Source organism: Oncorhynchus mykiss, chromosome 26, assembly GCF_013265735.2.
Source record: "Oncorhynchus mykiss isolate Arlee chromosome 26, USDA_OmykA_1.1, whole genome shotgun sequence".
Classification (NCBI taxonomy): domain Eukaryota; kingdom Metazoa; phylum Chordata; class Actinopteri; order Salmoniformes; family Salmonidae; genus Oncorhynchus; species Oncorhynchus mykiss.
In genome coordinates, this window is record NC_048590.1 from 34,891,366 (window position 1) to 34,915,347 (window position 23,982).

Sequence of the window (23,982 nt, forward strand, 5' to 3'; positions counted from 1 at the left end):
AACGTTTTGCGTCCCCTTCATTATCTTATTATTCATTGGAGATTAAAGTAATTTTTATCATTAATCTTCATCTGACAAAAAAAAACACATTTGACCCTGTTGAGGTCTCTGCTCTTGAATAATCTTGACGTCAAGAAGTAAATTCATGCGTCCCCTTTAAATTGCCCACATTTGTGGGTGGGTCATTGGTATTGAAGTTGATTTACGTTAGCACAATGGCTACAGTAAGTCAGATTTGGCCATTTGAGAGAAGACGCTGCCTAAAAGCCCATGGAATCATAATATTGTTATTTTTGGATCCATGTTTGCAATGTGTAAATGGTAAGGCTATGTATATCCCAGGGCTAGGCTTCATCTGGGATTATTTTTTCGATGCTACTTAGCTAGCAAAGTGGTTAGCTGGCGTAAGGCATTACATTAGCTAGCTAATAAGAACGTATGGCTAACATCCATACAATGGTAGAACGCAGGTCTATACAGACGCCTGACAGACAATTTACTGATCCTACTGTAATTTATCTGGCAAGCTTGCTAACGTACAATTGCTCCAGCAAGCTGTGTTTATTACCTTGTTAGCTATAACTGCTAGCTACATGATGCACCCTCCCCCTTATGCCAACCCCCTCTGTCTTCCAGGGTACCTGAGCTCCCCACACGTGGGCCAGGAGCCCCCTTACAGCCGAGATGCTCAGCCAGTCATCACCAGCCCGGTGGTTCCTGCTCCATCATCTGGTAAAATCTCCTCCCTGGCCTCGCCCCATGGGATGTTTTTATCATGTTGACACTGACAGCGCCTCTTTTGAATGCTGCTACTGAATGAAGTCCATGGGACAACCTATAATCTTGTGAATTATTTTGCAGCATCTCCAACTGATTCAGACAGCTATGCTTCCAAATGCCCCAGTGGGGGTCAATGCAACAGACTGCCTGCTGACTGCATCAACTGCAGCTATCACCACAACTGTAGCTATGGCAAACCAGCGTCTTTCTCTTGCAAGGCCAAGAGAGGAGTCCACTGCACAGTGAGTTCATTTCGCCAGTTGGACACAGATTGTTCTTGACAAAGAACAAGGAGCTCCATTTACAAAGAAAGTACGTAACTGTAGCACTTTGTCATTGTGCTGTTGATGCTTCAGTATGCTGTTTATTTCTCTCTGCTTGCAGGTGGAGTCAGGGAAGCAGCAGACCAACTTCTCCCTGTCCATCACGTGCCAGTTCTGCTGGCAGCTGGACCTGTCTCAGTACAGGTGCTCCAACTCAACCAGCTGTATGACCGTTGCCTGCCCTCGCAAACGCTACAACGCCACCTGCCAAGTGCTGGACCACGTACACTGCTTAGGTATACACTGACTGTACAGTGTGTCTGGTTCATTATTATTCAGATACATACACACCCCTCCACATGTATTTGGACAGTGATAAATAAATGTAAAAAATGCTTTATACTCCAGCATTTTGGATTTGAGATCAAGTGTTTCATGAGGCAACAGTCCAGAAGTATGTCACCTGTTATTTGAGGGTATTTTCATACGTATGTTTTACCATTTATAAATGAAAGCACATTATGTATGTAGTCCCACCCATGTGAAGTCATAAGTATTTTGAGAAAAATTAAGTATTTGATCCCATATTCTTTGCATGCAATGACTACATCAAGCTTGACTCTACAAACCCCTTGGATGCATTTATAGTTTATTTTGGTAGTGTTCTGGGTTATATTTTGTTGAAAAGTAACAATGGTGAACGATCATTTTCTTTCTAGATAAGTCATGTAGATAAGATACTTCTGAACACAGTTAATCCTGATAATGCAATTAAGAAAAATCATGAATGAATCATGAATAATGAGTGAGATGCCATTCAGAGACAACAAAACGTGCTAACCTTTACCAATAACAGGGGAGAATAGTATTTTTTGGGGGGTATGCTCTTTGTGTCTCTAACCTTCTCACTCATCATTATTCATGATTGAGTCAAGATGATCTATAATCATGTTAGCATCCACATGAATGTCGAAGTGTTCAGAAACATCTTGTATTCTTACTTACAATAAAAGTGACTCCAAAATGGCACAAGACATTATTCACCATTCAGTTCCTGTTGGGCAAAACAAACGGCAAATGCATCCAACAAGGATGTAGAGTCACAAGCTTGATGTAGTTTTGGCGTGCAAGGAATATGGAGCCAAATTCTAAACTTTTGACTACACTATAAGTTAATTTGTCAAAAATCCTTTGACTTCTTCAAATGGGGGGACTAGTTACAGGAAGCGCTTTAAGACTGATATGTATGAAAATACCCTCAAATAAAACATTCTATCTAAAATGCGCTAAATGCTTCACTGTCCAAATGCGTATAGAGGGGAGTGTATACTGTCCAAATGTGTATGGAGGGGAGTGTATACTGTCCAAATGTGTATGGAGGGGAGTGTATACTGTCCAAATGCGTATGGAGGGGAGTGGAAACTGTGCAGTGCATTCATTAAAACTGTATTTTGTTCTCAGGTAAAAGAGTATTTCAGAAACGTTTGTACTGCAACTGGACAGGTGGGTACAAGTGGTCGACAGCACTGGCACTCAGGTAAGACTCCTGCACAAGCACACTGTTAAGGGCAGGCTGTGTGGCATCAATATTAGTCAGAAGCATTTATTTTGGTGCCAAAACTGACTACAAAGTGTAAATAGGACAACATTTTAAGTCAGTATTTTACAAAACTGAGATTTACGTAATCGAGAACAACAGCGTTTTCCTTGGGTTGGGTTTAGATTTCAATTCTGCCCACACAGGACCGCTGTCTGGCATGGCTTGCAGTACTCAAATAATCCAGAGTATAGGTGCACGTGTGCTGCAGTGCACGCTACCCAATCGTAGCAGCAGAATCAACCTACAGCCCTGCCCATTTCTTTACAGTCAGCAGAACTACCAATAATTTACAGTGTTGTGTTGAAAGAACAAGGCTTGTTCATTATAAACGGATGTTTATACGTTTGTGAACTAATGTTAGCATCACAAACACAACTGTCATCAAAGATACTCTAGAAAGGAGGAAATGCATAATGCACTGAGCTTGGAATTCTTGACCAATCACGTTATTGTTGTAATGCTGTGTTACGCTGTTGTTAAGCCGTTCGTCACGCAATCCTTTGTTGAAAGTATAGTGGCTGTTTGGGATATTTTAGCTACGGTGACTGTAGCGGGACAAACAACAATAGCGGCCAGGGTACGATATAGCTAACATAACACACCCACTTTGAACCACACCCCCAAGACACATATTTTTTCATAATGAGTAGCAGAGAAACCCAGGGGAAATCGGTGGGTTCAGCCCCCCTTTAAGACCACCCCACCTGTGTTATAGATTTCTAAAAGTTTATTTGGGTTTCTTATACTTTGAATATTTTATAAAACATCTTCATCCTTGAAAAATATTCATGAAAATAGTCTCATTTGTAAAGTAAATGAGTGACTAGCACAACAGTCACTCATCTCTTAAGGACAAAAAAAGCCGTGATGAGGAAGGTTAAAAATAGCGAGTGTCCGTCCTACCGCCTCTGACAACAGAACATCAGCCGTCATTTTCTTTTAATTTCCAGACGATTGTACACATTGACTTGCCACCCTTTGTCAACACCAAGCAGGCTTACAGCCAACATTCAATATGGTGCGCCTTCCCGCTTAGATGTCTTTGTCTTCTATGCTCTTCACTGTTACCAGTAGAATCCCAGTTGTTATTGTTGTTTCTATCTGCAGTATTACACTAGGTGGATTTGGGGCTGACCGGTTCTATCTTGGCCAGTGGAGAGAGGGTCTGGGCAAGCTGTTCAGCTTCGGTGGCCTGGGCATCTGGACCCTGATTGATGTGCTGCTGATTGGAGCGGGCTATGTGGGGCCAGCCGATGGCTCCCTCTACATCTGAGACCTGTGATTGATGCCCACTCCACAGGCATGATGGTTGTAGGGTTGATACCCTCTCCATTTCAGTTTAGACTGTCTGACTGTAAAGATCCACTCCATGGAGATGCCATCCCATTATCACACCATCTGCTTGCCCAAACTCCCACTGTCTGCAAAGACTGACTTCTTGTCCCATCTGCCACCAGTGCAGCTTCACGGTCAGCCTTGTCAGGTCCGCCTCTAGATCATCAAGCCCAAGCATCCTTCACTGATATACTGTAATACAAGCTGCACTGAGCATCGTTTTGGAGTTATTTGGTTAATGGTGGTTAGAGTTGGTCAGGCTGATATGGACTGACTGGAGAATGGAAGGTAGGCACAGTTGAGCAGTACTTACTCACTGCATGGTCATGCATAGGAGACCATTAACCATGGCTATTGAACACAAAATGGACTTATTATTATTATTATAATACCGATTACAGAAACAAAAGGTGCTTGGAAGAAAAGCAAAGTTTTTCTTCCCTGCAGTTTTTGTAAAAGCATGTGGCACCTGCTAAGTGTGATAGACGGTTATGTGCATCGGTGGATAGCAGATCAACCTTTCAGTGTTCTCTCTGCAAACCAACTAGAAAAAAATACTTGAACGGTTATTTTCTTTGGAGTGTAACATTGCAACATGAATGTCAGATTGCTTGTATGAAAATGTGGTTGGGATACAGATTTGGGGAAATTACATGGTGGTTATTATGGCTGGGGCTTATATTGTGTATTTATATTTATTGCATTGTGGATGTGCACCACAGGAGGCTGTTAAGGGGAGGACGGCTCCTAGTAATGACTGGAACGGGGTGAATGGAATGGCATTAAACACATGGAAACCACGTGTTTGATGTATTTGATACTATTCTGCCCCACACATTACCATGAGCCCGTCCTCCCCAATTAAGGCGCCACCAACCTTCTGTGATGTTCATATGTCAGATTTCAGCATTACATGGCATTGCACTACAGCTCTGCATGCCCAAAACACACAATCTGTTCTCGTAAAGCTGTGCAGGCTTCAACTAGGTCACGAACTGGTTCAGAATGGTTTTAGTACTAGTTTTCAAAGAACTTGTGCAACACTTTTTGTTCTTCATGTAGCTTTCATTATATTATTGTTCATCACTAATTGCCCAGCCCAAATGGTTACGATATGTAGCCTCCCATATCCAGAGCTTGAGTATGTGTGCTGCACAAACTGGTAACCTATACTTCTGGTGAAAATGTGTTCATGTTCTGGATTTAAAAAAAACAATTGGAACACTGTAATGACAAAGATGTTTAAGAAAATTGTAAATATTAAACTTGTGATATGTTATTGATATTTGTGTCTTATTGTGTTTGTATTGTCTAGTATTATAAGCATACTTGACTAAACAAAATCATCTGGTCTGTAATTTCCATGATGATTGACTTTCACCTCTGTGCTTTTTCACACAGTAAAATGCGCTGCCTCATTGTAATGTTACTGTGGCACATCTTTGATACAGAAATAGAAGCTCACTCCCGTAATTCAACATCTCACTGACTAATGGTTATGTGAATACATACACCATATTACATACAATACCTTCTGCATTGGTCCTAGCATTGCTAGCATGTGTTAGCGCTTCTCATTGGCTGTTCTGCAGTAATTGTCTGTATACGCTCCTCACTCCCACATCACTTACTGTTATGTACCACCTCCAACAGAATATGTGTTTGGCCCATTAATGTTTGAGCTGAATCGACTGACCGCCACCTCTACATTTTGTCTGGCAAGGCTAACCAGTTAGAATAATAAATGCCAGTCATCCTCAGTATGCCACATATCTCACTGAGCATGAATACAACCTGTAAGAAATAGTTTCATATTGGGTTATGTATTGTTAACCAAACACTTGTTCTCAGTTGAGGCTGACGTTTATCTCAACGAGTAGCATCTCAAAATACAAAGGAAATAGAACCACCATATCACCTAGTCATTTCCGATAAAAACATAAAAATACTGTCCAATCGATAAGAATCATGGATGCTATACTAGACAATCAGTGCTGAACAGAACAGGGTGATTCTTTAATTAAATAAAAGTCTTACTGGGTTAACTTACATTTATGGAAACATATTGTGAATATCATTACTCCTATGAGTACATGTGAGTTCTCTTAAGTAATAGGACAGCCATTTGCATGTTCAAATCCATTGAGAGTTAACAATGCTAGATGAATCAGAACACAACTTGCATTGTAGTGAAATCCCCTATGATTAGTTTAGAATTGCTAATCGTGAGTGATGAAGACAAAAGATTGTTCATTCATTCCCGTCTTATGCAATAAACAATTAGTTTGGCATCATTTCACTGGATCTCCCAGTAACAGCAGTAGGCTACTGGTTCCTAGGATGTTATACAGCATACTGAACAAAAATATAAACGCAACATGTAAAGTGTTGGTCCCATGTTTCATGAGCTGAAATAAAAGATCCCAGAAATGTTCCATATGCACAAAAAGCTTATTTCGCTCAAATTTTGTGCACATCCTTGTTAGTGAGCATTTCTTATTTGCTAAGATAATTAATCCACCTGACAGGTGTGGCATATCAAGAATCTACTTAAACAGTATGATCAGTACACAGTGTGCCTTGTGCTGGGGACAAAAGGCCACTAAAATGTGAAGTTTTGTCACACAGCACAATGCCACAGATGTCTCAACTTTTTAAGGAGTGTGCAATTGACATGCTCACTACAGGAATGTCCACGAGAGCTGTTGCCAGATAATTGAATGTTCATTTCTCTACCATAAGCTGTCTCCAATGTCATTTTATAGAATTTGGAAGTACGTCCAATAGGCCTCAACCGCAGACCACATGTATAGCGTTGTGTGGGCCAGCGGTTTACTGATGTGAACAGAGTGCCTCATGGTGGTGGAGTTATGGAATGGCCAGACAACACAATTGCATTTTACCAATGACAATTTGAATGCACAGAGATCTTATAAAGAGATACTGAGGCCCATTGTCGTACCATTCATCTGCCGCCATCAACTCATGTTTCAGCATAATGCACCTCCCCATGTCGCAAGGGTCTGTAGGTTTTAGGTTTTATTTATTCGCACCAAAGAAAAGCGAAAGACAAAACAGTACTGATAAAAACTGGTAAAAATGGTGTGCAGGTGCAGTTAGAAGCCCAAAAGGAGCTTGTGAACCACACCACAAATATAAGTTCAAAAAAAAAGTTTGTTCAATCAGTTAAGCCAAGTATATGAATTATAATTGTACATAATATACTCAGTAACCAAGAAAAAATGTGATTATGTGAGTTAGGCTATATAGAGGTATTATTTGGTAGTTTGGTTCATCAGGCTGACCAGATGAGGTTTTGGCAATGTGAAGACAATTTGAGTATGGTACCTCTGTGTATGATAGTTAATTCTCTATGTGAGGTGCGGCAGTGGGGAGGGTGAAGGTTATTGCAGTGTCGTGTTATATAGACATAAAGATGGATTTCAGAGTGAACCTAGATGAATCCATTGAAGGGTTTAGGTAAACTGTCTGGGAGGTACACAATTCCTGGAAGCTGAAAATGTCCCAATTCTTCCTTTGCATGAATACTGAGACATGTCACCCATTGAGCATGTTTGGGATGCTCTGGATTGACGTGTACAACAGCGTTTTCAAATTCCCGCCAATATACAGCAATTTCACACAGCCATTGAAGAGGATTGGGACAATATTCCACAGGCCACAATCAACAGCCTGATCAACTGTATGTGAAAGAGAGGAGTCTCGCTGCATGAGGAAAATGGTGGTCCCACCAGATACCGACTGGTTTTCTGATGCACGCCCCTAATTTAAAATGTTAAGTTCTGTGACCAACAGATGCATATCTGTATTCCCAATCACGTGAAATCCATACATTAGGGCCTAATGAATGTATTTCAATTGACTGAGTCTTATGAACTGTAACTGTTAAATATTTTTATCACTAGTTCTGACTTCCAATAGTCATACATACATAGTCATAAGGTGATACATGTATCTGTACCCTGATGAAGCTGGATCACATCTGATTTCATAGCATCTCAGCAAGATACTGGATTTGCTTTAGACCTTTATGGTTGCTAAGGAACATTTCAAAGCAATACCAATTAGATCCAGCTATGTAACAGACCTGAAAAATAGCCTGTGTTATAAAATCTGACTGCAATCTGTAAATTACCCAATTTTGCAGAAAACGCTGGTATTGATACCAACATCCAAGCTTTCTTCCAGCTCATGCACTTCTCATCTGTGCAGTCAAGCTCATGTGATAATGGTGGATCATTGTGGAATGTAGCCAATAAGCCACTTTTGTCAGTCTTTTGCATGTGATGGGTATTAATTTAAATCTTACACAATCGTGTAAGCTAATAAAAACACTTGACCTTGCGTTAGGAAGGGGCATCAATCCAATTCGGCCTGTGTCCCTAATCGAAAGGAAATTAAAATGTTGCCACAAGCCAAATGCAATTTTAGTGATTTATTTTGTACAATAAAGAAAATGCACTGCACATTAACCCAGCTCAGATGTCAAGGCAAGCGTTCAAGAGCATCTGCATTGCACACACAAACCTGAACATTGCATCCCTCATATACCCCACTACCAGCATGCTACACACTGATTAACCCAACGTAGCAGGCATAAAAGCAATGCCTGAAACCAGATCCCCTATATACTGAGTCTTGACAAGAAAAAAATAAAATAAAAATAAGTGTCAGGGGAGTTTCTCTTCTACACTGTTCAACCAATCCAGTACATGTGAAGGAGTCAAGATGGAGTGGCATCTTGTTAACATCCAAAAGCGGAAGTCGTGTCACAGGCTCTTTCCATTTCCCCTGGAAACCAGAACATCCAGTTGTTGGGGACTCGGCAGAGGCTATACACTGATAGAAACAGATTCCAGCCAAGGAAGGGCTCTCTCCCCCCCCCCCCCCCCATCCAGTATTTCATTTTTGCAGAGCTAGGAGTGGAAACAAGTTAGGCATCCAGGAAACATAACTCAATTAAAAAGGGCAAAATAAAAAAGTAGTCCATGTGAACTGTTCAACCTTCTGGCAGGGAAAGTATGGCCACAGTTTAAGGAGCAAATAACATTGATACTCACAATAGACAAATATAGCAAAAGGCATATGGCGATATCCACACCATGTGCCCATAACACTGTTCACACCATCCATACAAAATGTTATGAGATTTTACACACATACTTTAAGACTGAGGACACTGGAAACTTTCCAATAAAAAAAAAAAAGTAAAATAGGATTACCGGAGTACATCTCCGCCCACCCCATGCACAACTCCTCAGATGGCAATGGAGGTGTCAAATACAGTACTCAACTTTGAATTTCATAAACTCAAAATATATCTTAAATATTTCATAAATTAGGCATCACCATGTTTTTAAACAAAATATCGTATAAAAGTATAACAAAGACTGACAAAACTCCAAACTATAACATAACAAATCTACGCTCATTCAAATGTGGGGCGGGGGGTGAAGAATGTCAATGTAGTGGCCAAAGGACTGGGTCAAATCTCGTCGCTGTACTCAGTGTACTTCTTTAGAACTGGGGGCATAGACCCCCCGTCTGAGTGTCAGGTTTGGGTAGAAGCAGTCTTCTCTCCCATCTCAGCAACACCAATGGACACACCACAGTGAAAACCACGTGTTCCATCAGGCCCACGCGGTAGACGCATTACACCTGGCGGAAGCCCGTCTGCGCCCTGGATCTTTCGACCCAGCATGGGGCTCCCTACTGGGCTGCTCTCCTGGGAGGCCACCTGCCTGCGCCTCTGGACCCAGGGGCTACCGGACGGCGTCAGGCTGCTGTCTGAGGAGTAGTCCGCCCAACGTCGCCCAGCCTCAGGGCTCAGTCTGCCCTCACTGGCCAAAGGAGACTTATGGGAGTGGGGAGACTTGCGTTGGGAGCATGGGCTGGCCCGAGGGCTCGACCAGGGGCTTGTGCGTGGGGACACAGCTGGGCTCAGGTGATTGTTCTGGAAGGCGGCACCCCCTCCATTGGGACTTAGCTTATTGACAGAGCAGGATTTGCGGGCCAGTCTGGGGGAGGTGGGGTTGCTCTCAGTATCTGAGGAGCTACAGGCAGAGTCGTCGAGATACTGAAGCTCCCGTACCCGACTGTTGAGTGAGTGGCTCTTCCTCATTCCTCCTCCCTCGTCGCACTGACGCTGATCTTTGGGCACCTTCTTCTTGGGAGGCTTGGTGCCGATCAGGACCACCTTCAACCCCAGAGACCCTGTCCCCTCATCGCTGACCACAGCCTCGTTGGCTCTGACTGCAGCCTCCACCTCTTCATACTCCACGATGGCACACTCCTCAGTGCCCAGCTGTGTGTAGCGGCCACTCAGCTTCTTCAGGTCGGCTGGCAGGTCCTTGCCAGGCTTCAGCACCCTCACAGAGGCAATGGCTCCATATGTTCCAAACGCTTTCAGCAGCAGCTTCATCAGTTGTTCCTGTTGGGTAGCGCCGCCCTCACTCCCGTCGCCAGCCCCACCCTCCATCGCCACACCCAGCTCTGGCCAGCTCTGCAGCTCGCTGAGTAGCAGCATGCGGCTTGGCAGAGACTCGCTGGAAAAAACGGGCACTGTTGATCTGCGACGCACTTTGCGCCCCTCATCGTTTAGCTCAAGTATTGTCGAGTGGCGCAGAGCATATGCAGTTGTTCGCCAGTCTCGTGTCAAGTGCTTCACCTGGGAAGAAAATAACTTTGTTAGAGATGATCAGAAGTGAAAGTCAGTACTTTTACAGGCAGCATCCTGTATGATAGAACTTCCTTGGTTTTATCATACATCCTGAAAACTAAAAAGCCTTTGTTCTGATAGCAGTATGATAACATAAGCAGCCACAGATCTAGAATGAGATTATTTTTCTATGTAATCAACAGCTATCAAAAGGCAAATCAAGTTACTGGCTACTACAGAAGTGTTTAACAGTTCCTAAAATAAAAAATTTAAAACATTTTAAATACAGCAACATAGTGCCATTATTGTTAGCTCCTCTTAGAAACTAAATAAACATTTACAGTATTCATGCAGCTGTGAACATTAGAAATTAAACCAGTAGAGGAGAAAAACAGATCTTATTCTTGGAAGTGTAAACTGAAAAAGGAAACAGCTAAAATCAATGAGTATGTTTGAGCCTCATTCACACCAGATGGTCCCGCCTCCAACCCATGTGAAAAAGCACTTCCTAGCCCCAACAGCTTGCCATATTGACACTAGGAACAGCTGTTGCATTCAGTTATACAAGACCCCAGGGTATTCAATTGATATTCCAATTTCAAAATCAAGAAACCAAACTGTCAGCAGGAGATCAAACATTACCTTCTTGAAAGAGGTAAGCAGTTTGACACTGACGAAGCCCAGCTTGTTGCGTCGGACGTGTTTGAGCAGGAAGGCATCGTGCTCCAGGTTCTCATCCGACAGGTAGTACTCGATCTGGGCCACCAGCTTCTGGGTCAGCTCTGGGTCTGGGGGCTGCCAGCTCTCCTCCTCCAGCTCCCCACCACTCGTGCCAGCGCCACTGAGAAAGAAACAGTTAACATGCCAGTTCACAAAGACAAGGCAGGAGCTTAACCGATTTGGCAGGAGAACTGATCAAAACAGCCTCAGTCATTACCCATAGAAACATCCTTAAAAGCACTGCCATCTTGACTCTTTCCTCATTTCATTTTGAGATTCTTCCTGTGACAGTAGTGACAGGCTGCCTAACCACGGTGTGACCGTCACACTGCTCTCTGCCAGAACCGCAACACCACAGGGTGTCCCACCAACATGAACAGAAATCATTAAGACCTCCATCTGAAGAGTGCAGAGTCACTGATCTCCACACTACATGCCTCCCCCACAGGGACAGGGCTATTTACCATATCAGCCAGACTTTAAAAATCAAACAATGCAGTCATTTACTGCCTACAACACCAAATCAAAGGTTTAATCAAAGCTCTATTGACAGAGGGCTTTAAAATTTGCGCAGGTATGCCAAGCTGGCATCTCCGGCTGTAATAAGAGTGAAGGTCTGAATGACACTACTGTGTGGATGAGTCATCCTCCTCACACAGCGATCCCATCCCACAGGCTAGGCAAGCCACTGGTCGAACACCCCAGACAGAACAGACAACGTAATGATCACAGCATCCAACCCACTGTTTTAAATTCAGGGGAAGCCCTGCGCAACACCCCCCCGCACACAACACCACTGTAAAGGGACCAATTATCGTAGACAGTTATCCTCTGCGATTCTCCCCTGACACAATAAACTAGTCAATAGTATCAACGAGTAGTTCACTGGTTACAAAAGTATCACGTGAAAACTGTTAATGTTCCATGCCCCCAAACAAGTGCAACATTGTTGCAAGTGAGGAACACCGCAAGACGCAAGACTGATGTATTGGCTGACCTGGCTAAGAATATTAATTCATTTCAGACTACCTAAATTAAACATACCAACCACGTAGCCTATACATTAGCACTGGGTCACAGGAATTTACAAGGGCAAAAATAGCCAGCCTGGTCTCAGACTAGACGTCACATAGTAAATGTAAATCCGAACACGCAATTTAGTAGAATAGGTTTTGTTTGGTTAAAACAGAAGACTAGTTAAGGCAAAAATCGAAAGTATGGTGGTTAGTCTGCAAATCTCTAGCAATCCAAAGGTTGTGTGTTAGAATTTAATCACGGATTACTACTTTCCATGATAGCTAACCCTCCCCCTTTAACCCAGTGTTTCCCAACGCCAGTCCTCGAGTACCCCCAACAGTATGCATTTGCATTGTAGCCCCAGGACAAGCAGACCTGATTCTACTTGTCACTAATCAGGCCCTTAGAGGCTACAACAGAAATGTGTGCTGGAGGGGGGGGGGGGGGTACTAGAGAACTGGAGTTGGAAACCACTGCTTTACCCACCTAGTTAACATTAACCACAACAAAGAGAAATAAATGTGGAATTTTAAACATGTCACATTTTGCAAATTCGTAATATTGTAAGAATTATAATTCCTAACATGTCATACAACGTGGATGATGACATCCACAAATGAATACATACCATACGAAACGTCACACTAATAGGAGTGTCCAGGGTTGACATTTACTATGTTACGTCTACCCCCGAGTCCAGGTTGAAATAGCAGGGGATGACGCAGGGGAATTAGAGCAATGAGTGTAAAGGTGCCATCCAAATCGGCCTCTGTCTTTTACGTCAATGGGATTACAATGCCCGTCTACAGGTGGTTAGAAACTGTCTGGCAATTACCATAGCCCTTCACTGTGGAATTGAAGTTCACACTAAAATAACACAACAAAATAAAGTACTGCAGTATTTTAGCCTACGGGGTTAATTGCAATAACAAACAATCAGATAACGTTAAAAATGAGTATATAGTCAGACATGCCATTAGAAGACCAAGCATTTACCTGGATTTATCATGTCTTCCAAATTCGTCTTCACTACAGCTGCCTCCGAGAAAATCGAGATTGTTTGAGGACACCTCCTCTGGTTCCTCGTCGTCTGCCGCCTGAATAGCCACTGTTATCGTCACTTGAGTCCCCATCTCTTGCAGGTGTTGATCCACAATTATCACCTCGTCGATTTCCCGTCCCGCTGACGAACCTGAGACAGATTCGATATGTTTCCGAAACTCCATGGTGGCACTCGTCATTTTACCCGAAATAAATGCGTTTTCTCCCGGTTTGTTCACTTTCTCCTCGGCTACACCAGTGGTAGTGCTTTCCTGAATGCCTTTATTCCTTGTACTACAACAATTGAAGTCTGTAGAACACGGGGCACATACACCTCGACGCCTTTGACACCCACACCGGTGGATGGTCAAGGAAGTCCCGAAGATGCGCTCCACAGCTGGCCAGAGCCCCCAAATTCTACCCCACGGAGAACCCTGGGGTGGCGTGGAGTTAGCAGCTAGCGAGACGCAGCTAGGAGCTGGGGAGACGGAGGGGATAGAGCGGTCTTGTGTTGCTACTTCCTGATATGTAAGAAGCGATCTGCTTTTGAAACGAGCTCTGGGATTGGGCCATGTCATCTTTCCGCACTCATCCCCAACCCACCAGCAAAACCCAAGATGAAGCCAAGAGGGAGGGAGGAGAAAATGGAGACAACGGATAAATGCGTTTACCAATGCTTGCATTTTTGTGTATTTTACCCTTTGTCACTATTTCTAGTTAAGAAATGGCTGCTATTTCACACGTGTCCTAAATAGGGGGAAGTAGAAGTGTAAATTACACGTGCTGTTCTGCAATTGGGGAAATTGCAATGCACCAATCATGAAGGCTGACACATTTCTCTGAACCTGCAAATTGGATAATAGGCTTTTAGCGTTAGAGCGCAGGGGTTGTTGAGGGATTTGCTGTGGGGAAGGACACAAATAAATGACACCAGTGTATACAGTGTCATGAGGCATTAGTGTCAGCAGTGGCTTTTACTATGAGATGATGTGTAGGCCTATAAAAAAGTAGCCCTTTGCAACAAAATTATTAACACAGATTTGAAGATGTCAGGATTTGGCATTGGTAATGCTAATGATCCAATTCATGGTCTGTTATCTCCAAGCCTACACCCCATTGGCCCAAACCTTTAGTGCGCTTATGACACTCGCTGACTGTTTTTAATTGTAGGTGTGTATCATATCCTACATGGACTCTTAAACCATCACCCACACCACAACTGCTACACCATTGCTAATACTGTTGCCAAGCCTGAGATTACTTGATGTTTTTTCCACCCTGTTGGCAAGAGTTGTACAGCTGGTGGACTGACTCATACTCTGAAGCACATGTCCTGCTGCAGCAGCCACAGTGGCAGTGTCATACCTCCCAGTGCCACAAGCCAGGAGCAGACATCAATCAGATAATGGCCCTGCAGGAAGATGTTCCAACCAACCCTTCAACAACTTATCTGTCAGGTGTCTGCAGCAGGAAACAACCCCAATAGAGACAAGGGTTGCACCCCAAATGGCACCATATTTCCTTTAAAGTGCACTACAATTGACCAGGGCCCATAGGGAATAGGCTGCTATTTGGGACACCTTTGTCAGGAGTAAGCTGATTTGCTGTAAACTGAGCTGAGTTAAAATGAGCACCCCTCTCTTGATCAGAGAGCTGGTATTTCCTCTTTGTTCAGACTGAATGCAATTGTGACTACTATTCGCCTACACTTAACATTCAACAACAAGGGTGTACTTTTGTAATCCTTCTCGCTACTACAAATATCTTACATATGTTGATTTATTTTAAATGTACACATGTTTTTGTCTGTATGATTTTGTCCATTCTGGACATCTGGATAGAGAAAGCTTTACAAGGTTTAATTTACCATCTACACTTTAGTTATATCTGATATGTGTTTTTCCTGTGTCCCAGTTGTGAAAAATCTGAAAGGAAGTATATAAATCAGTAATCATGAGATTCTTAGGAACATTGTGAAATGTTTTGCTTTTTGAGCTTGTGAATGTGATGCAATCTTTCACAAAATCATCTGATACATGATTGGGCAATCCTGCCTTGAATGAAAGACATTTGGAGTAAAGTTGAAGGAAAATATGCATGTATGTCTTTGCAAATATACATACCCTGGTGATAATAGAGAATCCTTTGTGAGTCTGTCCAAGGTGACTGTCAGAAGGTGTGTGTTTCTCATCCATGCAGACATGTACGTAAGCTATTACTGTATGTGGAACAAACTGACACTGTGGGTCCAGACTACAGCACCTTTCTTTGACAGAAAATCTCTATTGTTCGCAGTCTGTAAATGCCCTGTGCTGTAACCTACAGTATATAACACACTACTGATATTGAAGGGTTTGCTTAATGCTATAGTCATCAAAAAATACAATGTTTCTTTCTTTTGTCTTATTAAGGATTCTGTTTCTCCCTAAAGGATTCTAGATCTTATGTTTTTCGATTTACAGATGAGTGCAGCATTTTACTTCTGCTCCACATCACTCCCTCATTCTGAGCCAGACAAGATATTTATAGACCGCTGTACCCCAGAGAGCTCTGACTGGCCAAGTCCCCCCATGCATAATACATAACGACAGACAATTTACATTGATCCCTGTGTCTTAGTGGTATATTTTTTATTGGCAATTGTGAGATATATATCACATTCATATAATCCCTTATAAAATGGCTGCAGAAGTGGTTGATTGCAGAACCATAATTATGAGCTTTGATGTGGGACAATTATCTCTGAAGTATACTGACCATTATTTTTTGTGTATGTGGTAAATAAATGATTACAAAAGTGACATTGTGTCACAACAGAAGTAGCTAGGTCAATTGTGGAAGAACTGTCATTTATATAGAGCATTCCATTATCTGCTTGTCACATAAAGATTACAACATCATCTCCCACAATTGTATCAGTTTTATGAATAGTTGATTCTTTTGATGAGCATGTGTGTGGGATGTCTCTTTGATGAGTCTGAGTGAGAGTCCTTTCCTAGCACTTATATTTTCCAGCTGAGACAGTATAACCAAAGCTTTACAACAATGAGAGGGTCACCGGTGGAGAGTGTTTTTCTTTAAAAAAGTGTTTATGAATGCATCAATAATGATGTAAGAGGACATGGCTCTGAAATCTACCGAGGTAAAGACTGTTTCAGGTTGGATATTCGCCTGTAGTTTTCCTTACCTCCACCAACAGCAGTTAGGGACCATCAACATAGTGATAAATCACATTTTTCAAAATTCAATAGCTCTTTAACCATTACTCCTAACACTTTCAAAACTAGTTGTAGCCAACCCATGGCATAGATGCACATTGCACACCCTTTAGTTTGTCCATTTTTTTCTCACATGGTTTTACATTAATTTTTCAAAATGTAGAATTTCAATAGCTCCTTGGTCATGTGACCTAATGTCCGCTGACTACCCTTCTATATTGCACCCTCTTGTTTGTGTACTGTAAAATCACGTGGTGTAACGTACATTTTTCATAGTTTCACATTTGCAATAGCTCCTTGGTCATGTCAATTACACACCTAAGAAGCATACAGTGGATATACACCCATATTGCATAACCTCTAGTCATGTATCTTCTATATTGTTGTACATTATTATTAGTTTGACAATTAGGGACAATCAGTCCAGTGTTGTGTTTACCCATTTCTTTAATATTTATCTACAATAATTGGTAGTTCTAAATACTTATTTTCCCTGTTTTTTATTTTTCCACAGTATTTAACAGTGGTACACAATAGGAGAGAGACAGATAATATCTCCTTTCGTCGTTAATATCAACCATAAATGAAAAGGGCAAAGTACGAGAGTCATGTTATTAATTGTCCAAAGCAGGGATGGAGAGTGAGCTAGTGAGGTAGGCTGCAGTGGGTTTGCTGGTCAATACATATACTGAACATTTAACCACAGTATTGTTGGCCAGTAAATCAATGAATACAAATATAATATTGACAAATTAAGCAAATTGTAGACCTTTAATCTTTTCCAACATGCCAACAGAAATGTAACTTCAATTATGTATGAAACATTTCACCGTGTTAAGTTTCTCTGTATCCCTGGTTGATGTACATGTCAGAGCCTCTTCAGTGTGGATGGGGTATAGCATACATTTTCAACAACAAAGACTGCACTTCCAGTTTGTGTTCTTTACTCTGTTGAACTCTTTTGTCTTCATTCCTAGTTACAGCACATGGAACCACCGTTGGCATGCAAAACATTCAATCAAAACAAAACAAAGTGTAACACGTTGTAAATAATATCAAATATCAATGCAGTATGACAAATTAGCCATCCATTGTGTTATATTATAAATAGTCTTACATGCCGTCACTGTTGTCAAAATATTATAAACATGTTAAATAAAGTTACTAACCCAGTCAGTCTTTGGGCCACATCCAGGTTCTTTATCAGTGGCACACATGAAGCAGTTGTTGGCTTTGTTGAACTATGAAATCATATGCATGAACTGAACATGTGGCTGTCCCACACAACTACACAAAAATAAAGAATTTACATTTACTTTGAATTAAATGTCATTAACAGACATTTTTAGTATATCCTCAGCCATTTCTTTTCTCAGTAAATGTACAGTCGTGGCCAAAAGTTTTGAGAATGATTACAAATATTAATTTTCAAAGTCTGCTGCCTCAGTTTGTATGATGGCAATTTGCATTTACTCCAGAATGTTATGAATAGTGATCAGATGAATTGCAATTAATTGCAAAGTCCCTCTTTGCCATGCAAATTAACTGAATCCCCAAAAAACATTTCCACTGCATTTCAGTCCTGCCACAAAAGGACCAGCTGACAACATGTCTGTGATTCTCTCGTTAACACAGGAGTGAGTGTTGACGAGAACAAGGCTGGAAATCACTCTGTCATGCTGATTGAGTTCGAATAACAGACTGGAAGCTTCAAAAGGAGGGTGGTGCTTGGAATCATTGTTCTTCCTCTGTCAATCATGGTTACCTGCAAGGAAACACGTGCCATCATCATTGCTTTGCACAAAAAGGGCTTCACAGGCAAGGATATTGCTGCCAGTAAGATTGCACCTAAATCAACCATTTATCAGATCATCAAGAACTTCAAGGAGAGCGGTTCAATTGTTGTGAAGGGCGCCCAAGAAAGTCCAGCAGCGCCAGGACTGTCTCCTAAAGTTGATTCAGCTGCGGGATCGGGGCACCACCAGTACAGAGCTTGCTCGGGAATGGCAGCAGGCAGGTGTGAGTGCATCTGCACGCACAGTGAGGCAAAAACTTTTGGAGGATGGCCTGGTGTCAAGAAGGGCAGCAAAGAAGCCACTTATCTCCAGGAAAAACATTCTGCAAAAGGTACAGGGATTGGACTGCTGAGGACCGGGGTACTGTCATTTTCTCTGATTAATCCCCTTTCCGATTGTTTGGGTCATCCGGAAAAAAGCTTGTCCAGAGAAGACAAGGTGAGCGCTACCATCAGTCCTGTGTCATGCCAACAGTAAAGCATCCTGAGACCATTCATGTGTGGAGTTGCTTCTCAGCCAAGGGAGTGGGCTCACTCACAATTTTGCCTAAGAACACAGCCATGAATAAAGAATGGTACCAACACATCCTCCAAGAGCACCTTCTCCCAACCATCCAGGAACAGTTTGGTGATGAACAATATATTTTACAGCATGATGAAGCACCTTGCCATAAGGTAAAAGTGATAACTAAGTGGCTCGGGAAACCAAACATCGATAATTTGGGTCCATGACCAGGAAACTCCCCAGACCTTAATCCCATTGAGATCTCTATGTAGATTCAGGTTGTATAAAGTAACTCTTGAATAAGATTTTTTTCCTGTTTGTTTCGAGGTAACAATGGCAATTTGGGTCTTCAGTGGTGTTGTTTGCTGGAATAAATTGTATGCTTCATGATTAGAAGAATAAGAGTGATTGCAAGGCACATTAAGTACTGTTTGAGAGTAGCAGAGGCAGTTAAAGGTCCAGTGCAGTCAAACATGTGTTTTAATATATATTTCCACACTATGCGGTTGGAAAATACTGTGAAATGCTGATAATGCCATTTTAACGTAAGAGCTGTTTGAACAGTTTTCCCCTTCCCACTCAGACCATTCCCAGACAGTCCTAGCAAAATTCTTGCTTGAGAAATTGCTCTTTGCTAAGAAGCTATTTTAATTGAAAACGATCACAGTGAGCTACTTAATTATTACCCAGAAATGATTTGATATTGAAATAAAAACATCTGCATTGGACCTTTAAGGAGCAGTAAATATTGTATGTTGAAGGATGGGGTTCAATTATTATTTTTTTTTACCTTCTAGTAACACATTCAAACTTAGAAACAATGACAGACAGTCATTTACAGTTATAAGTGACAATACCTGCCGTCTTGGATTTGGCAGGAATTGAACTGCAGACACCAGTGTTGGACTTGCATTTAATGTATTCTTGCACAAAAACCTTCACATAGCACAACACATTGTTTGTAGCAAGTATCAATGCATTAAGTGATTTGGTTTGTGTGAACTGCTGCAAAATGCAGGTATTTGCACAGCATAGATTCCCAAAGCTTCTGTTAAAGTTTATCATTGAATCCATGTCTTATTCAACACAACATTTCTGTTAATAATCTTCTGTAAGTGAAAATGGGTAATGTTGAGATTTACATTGAGAGAGCAGTAGGGCTGTAAAAAGTCATACTTAATATCATGTTTACATCAGTAATACCACTGGTATGTTGTTTTTTCCTGTCTACCAATCCTTCTCTCCTCACGTTTGAGGCAGGGGTGTCTGCTCTTTGCACATAGCTGTTCTTTGTATTCTTCCTCAGTAGGGGAAACTAGGAATCAGCTCAGGTCTCTTGGAGACAAGACCAATAATGTGGCATCTTGTAAGCAGACAACATGATGTCCTGTTAAAGCATCATTTGCGTCACTTCAGTGTGGATCCCTATTGAGTCGACCACTTTCCTGAATGAATTGAGGGAGCTCACCATTTCTTAATTTCAGTGCCACGTTTGCCCCAGGCAACAGGCAGTCTTACTGGCCCTTTGCAGAGTCCCGTTTGCAATTCGTAGAGACAAGGAGAGGTCAAAAGGCCCTCATTTGGGTAACATTTGATTAATGTACTCTGTAAGTGCACAGTTCTCGCAAGACTTGAGAGGTGTAATAATTGAGAATTTGTGGTCAATCCTCAAGAGGCTGGTGGACAAACACAAACCCACAAATTCTGACAAACTCCAAGCATTGATTATGCAAGAATGGTCTGCCATCAGTCAGGACGTGGCCCAGAAGTTAATTGACAGCATGCCAGGGCGGATTGCAGAGGTCTTGAAAAATAAGTGTAAAACAGTGAAAATATTGACTCTTTGCATCAACTTCATGTCAATAAAAGCCTTTGACACTTATGAAATGCTTGTAATTATACTTCCGTATTCCATAGTAACATCTGACAAAAATATCTAAAGACACTGAAGCAGCAAACTTTGTGGAAATTAATATTTGGCCACAACTTTTTGGCCACAATTCTAGATTTAATTTTGGATTGGAGATGCTTAATATGAGTCTGGAAGGAGAGTTTACAGTCTAATCAGACACCTAAGTATTTGAGGTTGCCCACATATTATAAGTCAGAACCGTCCAGAGTAGTGATGCTATGCGGGTGGGCAGATGCGGGCAGCGATCGTTTGAAGAGCATGCATTTAGTTTTACTTGCATTTAAGAGCAGTTGGAGGCCACGGAAGGAGAGTTTTATGGCATTGAAGCTCATTTGGAGGTTAGTTAACACAGTGTCCAAAGAAGGGCCAGAAGTATACAGAATGGTGTCGTTTGCGTAGAGGTGGATCAGAGAATCACCAGCCGCAAGAGCTACATCATTGATGTATACAGAGAAGAGAGTCGGCCCGAGAATTTAACCCTGTGGCATCCCCATAGAGACTGCCAGAGGTCCGGACAACAGGTCCTCCCATTTGACACACTGAATTCTATCTGAGAAGTAGTTGGTGAACCAGGCGAGACAGTCATTTGAGAAACCAAGGCTGTTCAGTCTGCCGATAAGAATGCTGTGATTGACAGAGTCGAAAGCCTTGGCCAGATCGATGGATACGGCTGCACAGTATTGTCTTTTGTCGATGGCGATTAAGATATCGTTAAAGACCTTGAGCGTGGCTGAGGTGCACGCATGACCAGCTTGAAACCAGATTGCATAGCGGAGAAGGTACTGTGGAATTCGAAATGGTGATCTGTTTGTTAACTTGGCTTTCGAAGACCTTAGAAAGGCAGGGTAGGATAGAGATAGGTCTGTAACAGTTTGGGTCTAGAGTGTCTCCCCCTTTGAAAAAGGGGATGACCGCGGCAGCTTTCCAATCTTTGGGGATCTCAGACGATACGAAAGAGAGGTTGAACAGGCTAGTAATAGGGGTTGCAACAATTGCGGCGGGTAATTTTAGAAAGAGAGTGTTCAGATTGCCTAGCCCAGCTGATTTGTAGGGGTCCAGATTTTGTAGCTCTTTCAGAAAATCATGTGGATTTGAGTGAAGGAGAAATAGGGGAGGTTTGGGCAAGTTGCTGTGGGGGGTGCAGAGCTGTTGACCGGGGTAGGGGTAGCCAGGTGGAAACCAAGCCCAGCCTTAGAAAAATGCTTATTGAAATTCTCGATAATCATAGATTTATCGAAGGTGACAGTGTTTCCTAGCCTCAGTGCAGTGGGCAGCTGGGAGGTGGTGCTCTTATTCTCCATGGACTTTTTTTTGGAGTTTGTTCTACAGGATGCAAATTTCTGTTTGAAAAAGCTAGCCTTGCTTTCTTAACTGCCTGTATATATTGGTTCCTAACTTCCCTGAAAAGTTGCATATTGTGGGGGCTATTCGATGCTAATTCAGTACACCACAGGATGTTTTTGTGCTGGTCAAGGGCAGTCAGGTCTGGAGTGAACCAAGGGCTATAGCTGTTCCTGGTTCTACATTTTTGAATGGGGCATGCTTATTTAAGATGGTGAGGAAAGCACTTTTAAAGAATAACCAGGCATCCTCTACTGACGGAATTCGGTCAATATCTTTCCAGGATACCCGGGCCAGGTCGATTAGAAAGGCCTGCTCGCTGAAGTGTTTTAGGGAGCGTTTGACTGTGATGAGGGGTGGTCGTTTGACTGCGGATCCATTACTGACGCAGGCAATGAGGCAGTAATCGCTGAGATCCTGGAGGAAGACAGCAGAGGTGTATTTAGAGGACAAGTTGGTCAGGATGAAATCTATGAGGGTGCCCGAGTTTACGGATTTGGGGTTGTACCTGGTAGGTTCCATGATAATTTGGGTGAGATTGAGGGCATCTAGCTTAGATTGTAGGACGGCCGAGGTGTTAAGCATGTCCCAGTTTAGGTCACCTAACATTACAAACTCTGAAGATAAATGGGGAGCAATTAATTCACATATGGTGTCCAGGGTGCAGCTGGGGACTGAGGGGGGTCTGTAACAAGCGGCAACAGTGAGAGACTTATTTCTGGAAAGGTGGATTTTTAAAAGTAGAAGCTCAAACTGTTTGGGCACAGACCTGGATAGCATGACAGAACTCTGCAGGCTGTCTCTGCAGTAGATTGCAACTCCACCCTCTTTGGCAGTTCTGTCTTGGCGGAAAATGTATACACATACATAAAGGATTTTTCAGCTCTGATTTTACCACTCAGAATCCAGAATGGATATGACAATGGGGCCAGCACAGGATGTAATACACCCTTACAACAATCTACTTTTGTTCTTCTTGACTTGTTATCTGGTAAGCTGCTACTGTGTGTCAAGAAAAGAGCCCCAATTAGGGGTTAGTGTACTCCAGTAAAAAAGGTCTGGTTTCGATTAAAAACTATTGCCCTGTGTCCCTGTTCATAGGGGCATGAGAGACTAGTCAGTGGTAGAATTGAGTTGGCACTTTATTGGCCCAAACACCCATAGACCCACAAGGTCAGTAATTAGTAATACTTTTTTTTTTGCATTGATGCATTTTGTCTTCTAATTGTCCAAGAATAAGATCCAAAGTGTTAGGAAATATTTGTTCCTATAAATACAAAGGAGGATGTCTCTCCTCATACCTCTGGCACTTTAGTCAGACTGCCAGACTGTGCACCATAGAGTCAATCAGGAGAGAATACATACAGGTCAAAGGTGCCAATTGAGAGTCAAGGGGTGTGTCTGTGCCTTTTGGATTACTCTCTCTTTACAGAGAACCCCTGTGGTTCAAGTCTGCTCTGCGCATGTCTGAAAGTGACAGAGCCAGCAGCCAAGAGAGTTTTTCACAGTATGGAATAAAAAGTATTACACTTATGAATGTATGTGAAATGCTAATATGTATTAGATCCAGTATAATGGAATAACTAAGACCTGATTTGGAATGCAGTGTGTTCCGATTCCTCCTTCTCTTTCTGTCCAGCAGGGTCAACCAAAAACACTTGGCCTGATGGTTCATGCAGATACTGGGGAAGCAAAATAGAAATGTATTGATCCCTTAAAGGATTTGACTATTAAATGACCCATATCACAACCCTCATACCTCTTCACAAAAATGTA

At 42.2% G+C, this 23,982-nt stretch overlaps 2 protein-coding genes across 2 annotated transcripts; one reads left to right on the forward strand and one right to left on the reverse strand.

The window, feature by feature from the left end:
• The first annotated feature begins 150 nt into the window (after positions 1 to 150).
• Positions 151 to 5,261, forward strand: tm2d3 (TM2 domain containing 3). Its single transcript, XM_021586528.2, has 6 exons — positions 151 to 321; positions 637 to 732; positions 862 to 1,022; positions 1,165 to 1,339; positions 2,505 to 2,580; positions 3,751 to 5,261. The coding sequence occupies exons 1-6, from the start codon at positions 216 to 218 to the stop codon at positions 3,914 to 3,916; spliced, it is 780 nt and encodes a 259-aa protein (XP_021442203.2). The 5' UTR covers positions 151 to 215; the 3' UTR covers positions 3,917 to 5,261.
• A 3,158-nt stretch (positions 5,262 to 8,419) lies between these two features.
• On the reverse strand, positions 8,420 to 14,160 carry LOC110506712 (la-related protein 6). Its single transcript, XM_036963873.1, has 3 exons — positions 13,391 to 14,160; positions 11,300 to 11,498; positions 8,420 to 10,666 (listed from the first exon to the last, which is right to left on the reverse strand). Exons 1-3 carry the CDS (start codon positions 14,116 to 14,118, stop codon positions 9,551 to 9,553), a joined length of 2,043 nt encoding a protein of 680 aa, XP_036819768.1. The 5' UTR covers positions 14,119 to 14,160; the 3' UTR covers positions 8,420 to 9,550.
• Positions 14,161 to 23,982: the final 9,822 nt, after the last annotated feature.

Excerpts from the sequence above, each read along its gene's own strand:
- LOC110506712 (XM_036963873.1), bottom strand. The coding sequence starts at position 14,118 with ATGCAAGCATTGGTAAACGCATTTATCCGTTGTCTCCATTTTCTCCTC. Across the intron at positions 11,499-13,390 it reads GGAAGACATGATAAATCCAG|TGGCGCTGGCACGAGTGGTG; the intron begins GTAAATGCTTGG and ends TTTCTTTCTCAG. Across the intron at positions 10,667-11,299 it reads TGCTTACCTCTTTCAAGAAG|GTGAAGCACTTGACACGAGA; the intron begins GTAATGTTTGAT and ends TTTTCTTCCCAG.
- tm2d3 (XM_021586528.2), top strand. The coding sequence starts at position 216 with ATGGCTACAGTAAGTCAGATTTGGCCATTTGAGAGAAGACGCTGCCTA. Across the intron at positions 1,023-1,164 it reads AGAGAGGAGTCCACTGCACA|GTGGAGTCAGGGAAGCAGCA; the intron begins GTGAGTTCATTT and ends CTCTGCTTGCAG. Across the intron at positions 1,340-2,504 it reads GGACCACGTACACTGCTTAG|GTAAAAGAGTATTTCAGAAA; the intron begins GTATACACTGAC and ends TTTTGTTCTCAG.